The sequence below is a fragment of the Dysidea avara genome, chromosome 15 (assembly GCF_963678975.1).
Source record: "Dysidea avara chromosome 15, odDysAvar1.4, whole genome shotgun sequence".
Classification (NCBI taxonomy): Eukaryota; Metazoa; Porifera; class Demospongiae; order Dictyoceratida; family Dysideidae; genus Dysidea; species Dysidea avara.
In genome coordinates this window covers 3,860,124-3,868,951 of record NC_089286.1, presented here as the reverse complement: position 1 = coordinate 3,868,951, position 8,828 = coordinate 3,860,124, and the positions used below count along the sequence as shown (strand labels likewise).

Genomic DNA, 8,828 nt, shown 5'->3' with positions numbered 1-8,828 from the left:
ACTGGTGTACCCAGGCATACCGCATCAAAAGAAAGAAATGGCGCCACATGCCCCAGCTATCAATTATCGTCTGAAAAGTGAAATATCCATTATACTTCGTTGTCAGCTATGTTCAACCCATTACACAGCATTGCAAATCAAGAACTGTTTGAAAAGCATCTCTGCAGTCAAAGTAGCCACTATGAAGAATATGGACAATTTCCGTTAGGAAGGGAAGCCATCACATATTACTGCCAAATCGACACTTTTCACTGTCAGCAAAGATGAACAGGACAAAAAGGTGGAGACAGGTAAGTCCATGAAGAATGCATTGTACATACTGCGGTATGCCAAAAAGCACATGCACATGTCTGGCTGAAGTGACATCGAACAGTGAAAAAATCAAGCTTGTAGCTTTAGCCATTATTGAGCTACCCTTGTCTGAAGGCATCATTACTCAGTTACTCATTCAGTCAATCAGTCACTAGAACATTTCATTTAATATTTTCTTTTAAAATTTCATACCAATTTGTTGAAAGCATTCTGGGTTGATGTGAAGGCTTGCTTGGGCTTAGTTTTTCCAAACCAATAGTACTTCATTACTGTCAGGGAAAAGTGAGGCTGGTTTTTAGGGTTTTTGCATGGGCCATGCCCACACCTTTGTGGTCCCTACTATATAGTATTATCATACTATATGATACATGTATGGTGTTTGGATGCAAGTTTCCTGTGGCTTACATATCGCTAACTAGATTTATTGGATTCACCCGTGGATCACATGATGTCATCAAGTTGTGTTGATAATGTCATAGAGTAGTACACAAGTCCCTCACCTCACTAGGGTAGTGTGGTTTTTGTCACTACACCAACATCAAGATGGCGGCTTTGTTGGAGGTCCAGAGTAGTTGGCACACTTAGCACCAACCTATTCAGCCATTTTATCATTGGCCGTCTTTGGTACTCAAGAGGCATATGACTGCATTTGACAGGTGGGTGGGGCTATGATTGTGTAGTTTATTGTGGGTAGCGCTGGATAGTTGTGGAGGTCTTGTTGTGTCATGAAGTACACCTTAGCTATGTTTGGGACCTACTTGATGTGGTCATTATAATGAGGTGGTCTTATTAATGAGGTCATGAAGTACACCTTAGCTATGTTTGGGACCTACTTGATGTGGTCATTATAATGAGGTGGTCTTATTAATGAGGTCATGAAGTACACCTTAGCTATGTTTGGGACCTACTTGACATGATCACTATAATGAGGTGGTCTTATTAATGAGGTCATGAAGTACACCTTAGCTATGTTTGGGACCTACTTGACATGGTCACTATAATATCTCTTTCCCTGATTTGACATTTTATAATGGAATTGGAAGCTGCAAACTGTGGAGAGCTAGTGGAATCTTCTTAAAGCACATGCACTCTCACAGTAAAGAACATTACCCTAAAACCAACCTCATTTTCCCTTCATAATAACTTTGTAGTATATTAGGTGTCACGAATGCCTGTATAGTGGAGAGTAAGAATATCTTTGTTTCGTTTCTGTACCATGAAGCAAATGCAAGTTACGTATATGTTAAAGCATAGCCGCGAGTGCTATATGAAAAATAAAGTACGAGGCGCACGGCCGAGTACTTTATTTTTCATATAGCACGAGCAAGGCTATGCTTTTATGGAACTTTCTAGTCGTGTAGCTTCCCCATACACTAGGACTCGTAATAGACGATATGCACACTCTATTACTCGAACGAAAAATGATCAATTAAGCGTAGACGGCGCAAAACTCGACGGTAACTTAAAAGCGGAAGTCCCATACAAAAGTATGGGAAGCAAATGCGGCTCGAGCAATAACTCACCACTCGAGCTAAGGACAGGCCATCTCGCTTGCCATACACTTCTTTCCGTGCGCATTGCACGAACTATTAGCAGCCTGAACGCACACAAACTAGTTTAACAAAGTAACTCACGTGTATTTCACCATAGTTTGGCATAGTAGACATTCATCGTGTCTTTTGGCAGGTTTTGCTCGCAACCCACAATCGATTCTATTGTGAGTCACATGGTGAAGTATTTCCGTGATATCTCCAGGACTTGTCCGTTTACATTAACAAACGTAACAACAACGTTACCTTCTCCCACCCATCATCGAAGCATTTAGGTATGTCTATAAAAGCAATCCAGTGGTAGAATTTGTATTGGATGGGGTGATTGATCACTTAGCGTGGCGAGGCTATCAGCCTTCACCGGCTTGGGTGGTTAGTTGTACTGGCGCGAGCCCCGTAGGCTATTAGCCTACACTAAGGCACGTGGGCAACTGTGCTTTATTGCCCACAAAGAGTGCTTTATTGCACCACAAAGAGTGCTTTATTGAACGAATAATGCACTCTTTGCGGTGCAATAAAGCACTCTTTGTGGTTGATGAAGCAGTTGGCCAGCTGAGAGTGTACTTTATGAAATTTAAAGTACACTTTTTCCTTTGATCTCGCCCATGCAAAGTTCTATAAATGCATTTAATTATGTTGAACTTTATCGTCACCATTGAACAATTTTCTTGGCATCCTGGAGCCAAAACTATACCTTGATGAATACCCCAGTTCATGGTGAATAGAATGACACATGCAAGTCCCAACTCTGTAGTAGGGCTGAGTGATACTGCCATTTTAGTATCAGATTGATACTAAAGCTATGTCTATTCACGATACTGAATAGTTCACGATACTTACAAATAAGTCAATCATAGCTGGTGCTACATAGTGTATTGCTTAGCATTCCTACAGGAAGTCCTTATAGATGATAGCAAACTAGCCACTACTGTATAGCTTAATTATTTCAAGACGTGAATTTTTTAAAGTTGAGCAATGTTGCTAAAAATAATTTTTTTTTGTGGATTTGCAAACATTCCCAAATGTATTAGAGTATACGGAGGTCTAGAATAAAATTTTTGTTGATAACCCTCAAAACCGCGAAATCAGCAAAAGTTTCCCCATCAAAACAGTTATTATTAGTAGTACTTTACAGTGACCAGCACTGAAGGTCTGACAGCAACATGTGCTGCAGCCTTTGGATTACCTAACCTAACAGGAACTGGAGACTTTAAATGCTTACTTAACCTAGCTAACAATAAGGTGAAACAGAAAAGAGCTAAAGAAGGGGAAAAATCCCTGCTACCCCAGGATTTGAATTTCAGGAATTTAGGCTATACAGTATCATCTTTGTTTACAGTTATAACAGTTACAGTGTAATGGCCAGTTACCTATCATCACAACTCGCATCCATTAGAACAGCTAATGATAACTACAGTGAAACCTCACTTAGTGGCCACCTCATTATAGTGGCCAGGTCCAGCAAGTTCAAACATATTTTCCATTATATTACATTTATTTAATTCTCATTAATAGGACCACCTCATTATTAAGGCCAGTGGCCACATGCTACTGGACCAAACTAGTAAAACTAATACAATGTTCCCTCAGTAAAGAGGCCAAATGAGCAGGCAGTCAAGGTATCAGTGCAAAGTTGCTGCTCTTAAGTGCATATTTTAACTACTGAAAGTGGTATCCATTATTCTGGCAGTATACTTCTTGTATTATGTCTCAAGTAATGCTGGAATAATTGGTACAGTGTATACTCTGTGATAAACTCTACATAGTGTGTTTAGATCAATTGTACATTGCTGTTATAGCTAGGCAGTGGCTGGTTTGTTGAAAACCTCAATAATAAGGCCATTTTGTTTTATGGCCACATTTTTGGTAATGGGCCACCTCATGTAGTAATAGGGCCACTTATAATGGGTCCCATAGCTGGCCCTATTAATGAGGTTTCACTGTACTGTATTGGTGACATCATCCTGTACAATCTTCAGTTGTCTTGTTCTGTTTGTGACATCATTAGATGGTGAAGTGATCAAGTGCTACTCCACTAGTGACATGTGACCAATTAATACAAGTGAGAATCAAACTGTGTATGGATTACTGAGGAAATGTGTTTAATATTTAAACAGTTACCATAGTTATGTGCCATTCCTAACATAAAATGCTACAGTACTACAAATGTGTGACAGGGTTGTCAACCCATAACTTGAATTGTGAATATGGTACCACCCTGAAATTTGGTCACAGTACACTCCTAACATAGCACTATTTCGTAGTGTAAGATGAAGGTGACAGGATAAAAACTCAAGGAGTTATGAGTAGTCAAACTTAGGAATTTGGAAAGGCTATGTGACCTTTTTGCAAATCTGGTCACAAATGTTGTTTCAAGTTTTGTGATAAAATGCTCAAGAAAAGATTTAGTGTTAAGATTCTGTACAGGTCCCTGACTAAATGTGTACATGTTCTACCTTGTCTATGGATCATAGATTATTCTATGAGTTGTGTAGTGGGAAATGCCCTCACAATAAAATCAGATTCACCCTAAAATCGCAACACTGTACTTATGTATGTCGTTTGATCATATTTGTAAAATGTCCCACAACTGTCAAAACTGCCCTCAGATTCAACTTCTGACAGTTTAATACTTCACTAGTATATCTGTGCATGTGATCACATGGTCCATATCCATGACATCATCACTGGTAATGATGACCATATTCCATGTTATTGTAACAATTCCAACAACAAAATTTTATCAATTTTTTTTTACAGAACTATAGTCGGTAGGTGTTCACCTGAGCCCCTACCAAATATAGTAATATCAAAGAGGTGAACATGTATTCACTCCCAATGGTTTTGTACTGGAACAAGCATGTTTTCATGTTGTAAACATGTTTGCGAATGTTTCGGCAGCTAGCCCATGTAACAAGAGTTATTAACAAGAAACGAGGGCTCAAGTGAATGCCAACAGACTATAGCTGTACCGCTATTAGCCATGTCTTTGTTCATTTTGAGGTTCACATTTACTGTGTGGCTTATTGTCAGTAATACCATAGCTATTAACTTTCAATCACCAAGAACATGATAACCTTCTGTCAGTGTTTGTATAATATGACAATACTTTAATAGAACACTCAATAGTAGGAAATTTCCAATGGGGAAGTTTTTGCTTTTTCGGAATCTTTTATTTTACAATGTAATTTTGACCAAGCTGCATATTTCGAGGGAGAAATTTTTAGTGGAGTAGTCCTAATCCATCAAAATGGCATAAAAATTAAAGAAGCAAGATTTTGAATATGATATCTGCAAAATATTTCCCCCTCAAAAATATAGTACAGTACTCCCTCAATTATCCAACCCCCTTGGGGTTCAGATAATCGAAGCCCACTCATCTATATACTCTCAAATACTCTAATAGAACATACATCTTAGACAAACTACTCTAATAGAGCAGTCATTTCTACTAGTCAGGTAACCAAGTGTTCAGATATAAAGTTTCAGATAATCGAGGGAGTACTGCAACAGCCGCACATTGCATTGGCTATCAAATAAGTGTGAAATATATTTGATAAGAGAAAATCAAATTTAAAAAATATTTTATACAAATACTTCAGTAATAATTACAGTATGTTCCTTATTTGTTGTTCCTTCTTATAATTAGATCACTATGAGATGACTACTACCAATCCTGTGACAAGCAGTTGACCTGTTTGTTACCATTTGTAGTTACCATAGTAATACAGTTCACATGTTATCAACCAGTGGTACTAGTGCTGGTCAAAATTCAGAAATTGGTTGGCTGTTTGACAACAGAAGTTTTTGCATTCTATCCTATTGAAAATATAATTATAGTGGTTCAAATGCTGAAATTGGTCGGAAAATGACTAATAGCTGATTGTTATTACCATATTGATATCCTATAAGTTACTATATCAACATGTGTCCATGTGTAGGTCTAGCTCCATTCAAACTACCAACACTTACACTATACATGCAATCATGTAATGTATGTAACTCGGATCATGTGATCACAGTAGGGATCATGTGATCGTAGTGCTGTGTGATAAATTGATTATCGCGAAAACTCATTATCGTGATAATCGAAATTGTGAAAATTCCATTATTGTGATAATGATAAATTCTGGCCAGATATTACTGTAAACTACAAGTGGCCAGGGAAAATTCTCACGAAATGCTTTAGGTATAATTTATTGTCGTAATATTAACTTCTAGTTATAGTAGTAGACAAGTCGCACAATGATAAATGTATAGACATATTATAAGTATTAAATTTATATTTCTATGCATAAAAAGTTATCGTGATAACCATGATAATAAGGTACATTATCGTGGTATTAAAAATTATATTATCACACACCCCTATGTGATCGGTTGTTGTAATAATGATCACTGGAGACCACAGTGTGCTATGATGTAGTAAATACTTTCACCCCAACAATTAGATAATCAGTTATATCAACGCAACAATACTAATAACTAGTAATGGAGTATAATAGAGTTCAGTACAGTATAGTTACTAATGGTTAGTTATGTACAATATGTCCTATCTCCACTATAGGTAGGGAAGATGACAAGGCTGCTTCAACACCCAGTCCACCACTGGTACCTCCAACAACAATTATAGTGTTACTGTTGATGGTTGCTACTCCAACATGTTTCCTGGCAGTAGTAAGATTGTCAACGTGTATCCATGACTTCTTTGAAGTGTCATATAGACTAATATCTGATGTGGCAACACCTTTAACATCACCACCGATGATCAGAGGAGGGTTGGAGGATGGTACTGTAATAGTGTCATAATGTGGAGCTGATGATAGTTCCTTCCACTGACTGGCTACTTGATCTGATGATGAAGTGATGGTGGATACTGGTAACTGGTGTGATCCATTGTTATGACCTCCAGCATGAGAATATCCCACTATGAGTAGGTGTTCTCCTGCAATTGTGGGTTTGATGTTCCACATTGGGACAGGTAGTTTAGTAGACACTTCTCTCCATGGTGATCTATGTTGCCAGTTCATTGTCTCAATACTGTCAAGGTACTTGTCTGACTTATCCAGTCCACCCATAACCATCAAGTGATCACCATGGACTACAACACCTGGCTTGAATCTTTCATGGATCATACCTGGATATGTTTGTGACCAACTGTTAGTGTCTCTGTAATAGGTGGAGACTTTGTGGAGTGTTTTGTAAATGACTGAATCCTGACCACCAAATATGGACAAGGAACTACCCACCATACACAGTACTCCAGTATAATGACCAGGTGGAGGGAGGGTATTCCATTGGTCAGTTGTGATATTGTACTGGTACACATTGTTATATGTCTCATCCTCAGGAGCACTACCAGCAGTGACATAGACATTGTTATCATCCACTACAACAGAGGCATCATACATTGTTCTTGGAAGATCTGAACACTTATCCCACTTGAGGTGATATTGTTTAGTCTGTAAAGCCTCCACCAAAGGAGGTGACTCCTAAGGGAGGAAATTGTGTGTTAGTATGGATCACATGATTTCCCTCAATAATCTAAACCATTAGTAGTCAGTGTATTGTCTGAGGTTGTTTAGATTACTGACTGTTACCATAGTAACTATCAGTTATCATAATTTATTATAACCATAGCAACCCAATACACATACAATCATTTGCTACGTACAAGTGATACTGTTATGTCAACTGCAAAAAATACAAAGTGATAATGAAGTTCTTAACATGACATTCCAACAGTTACTTGTATATCACAACACACTATTACTTTACAATACACTAATATGGCTTCACCACACAACTATTGTTATGTAATCATGGAGGATCATGTGACCTCAACCTGTCATATTATTTATTACTTGTTATCCAACTAGGGAGGCTACAGTAATCCTGTGAAGTTGTGAGTTAGAAATTTAAAGCAGAAACTGTGTTGGATGGAGAAGAATAATCCTAGACCAGATAGTGACTTGATCCTGAGCTTGATCAAGACCACTTATACACTGGATGATCAAGAAGATGTTGTTTGATTACTTACCAAACTTGTAAGGTACAATGGTAGGAGAAGACTTTATGTCAACCAAAATTTTTAAATCAGGTGTGCACCCACTACCAGCTGAACAGCTGGCTGTGGTGGTTTCTGTCCATGTCCATGGTTTATGCTAAAAGCAGCCTGTATGTGAGATAATGAAAGTTGTGCAGTGCCAGTACAGTGGATCTTTGCTTATCTGAACCTCAGTACTTGAAATGTTAAAGTGACTGTTCTATTAGAGTATTTTGTCATTGGTTAGCATTCTTTTAGAGTAAATGACTGTTCTATTAGAGTATTTGAACTAAGTGTATTAATAAATTCAATTATCTGAAAATTTTACTTATCTGAACACTTGGCTAACTATAGGAACAAAGTGTTTGGATAACTGAAGATCACCTGTAATAACTGAGGATCACCTGTACTAACTGAGGATCACCTGTACTAACTGAGGATCAACTGTACTAACTGAGGATCACCTGTACTAACTGAGAATCAACTGTACTAACTGAGGATCAACTGTACTAACTGAGGATCACCTGTACTAACTGAGGATCAACTGTACTAACTGAGGATCACCTGTACTAACTGAGGATCAACTGTACTAACTGAGGATCAACTGTACTAACTGAGGATCACCTGTACTAACTGAGGATCACCTGTACTAACTGAGGATCACCTGTACTAACTGAGGATCACCTGTACTAACTGAGGATCACCTGTACTAACTGAGGATCACCTGTACTAACTGAGGATCAACTGTACTAACTGAGGATCACCTGTACTAACTGAGGATCAACTGTACTAACTGAGGATCACCTGTACTAACTGAGGATCACCTGTACTAACTGAAGATCAACTGTGCTAACTGAGGATCACCTGTACTAACTGAGGATCAACTGTACTAACTGAGGATCAACTGTACTAACTGAGGA

General features: G+C 38.2%; 1 protein-coding gene and 1 long non-coding RNA gene across 4 annotated transcripts in view; one reads left to right on the top strand and one right to left on the bottom strand.

Moving 5' to 3' along the window:
* The first annotated feature begins 3,886 nt into the window (after positions 1-3,886).
* On the top strand, positions 3,887-8,554 carry LOC136245604 (uncharacterized). Of its 3 annotated transcripts, none has more exons than XR_010696002.1 (6): positions 3,887-3,924; positions 5,512-5,572; positions 6,430-7,162; positions 7,213-7,309; positions 7,742-7,914; positions 8,263-8,554. It is a non-coding gene; the product is annotated as an uncharacterized lncRNA (long non-coding RNA). The 3 variants fall into 3 exon arrangements; XR_010696001.1 differs by lacking the exon at positions 3,887-3,924 and having other exon boundaries at positions 5,415-5,572; positions 6,430-6,748; positions 6,800-7,162; positions 8,263-8,551; XR_010696000.1 differs by lacking the exon at positions 3,887-3,924 and having other exon boundaries at positions 5,414-5,572; positions 8,263-8,553.
* LOC136245597 (uncharacterized) overlaps positions 6,318-8,828 on the bottom strand; it is a 60,928-nt gene continuing 58,417 nt past the window's right edge. The window contains exon 16 of the mRNA XM_066037098.1: positions 6,318-7,354. Coding sequence (XP_065893170.1) covers positions 6,395-7,354 — 960 coding nt within the window. The 3' untranslated portion in view covers positions 6,318-6,394. The remainder of the gene's footprint in view (positions 7,355-8,828) is intronic.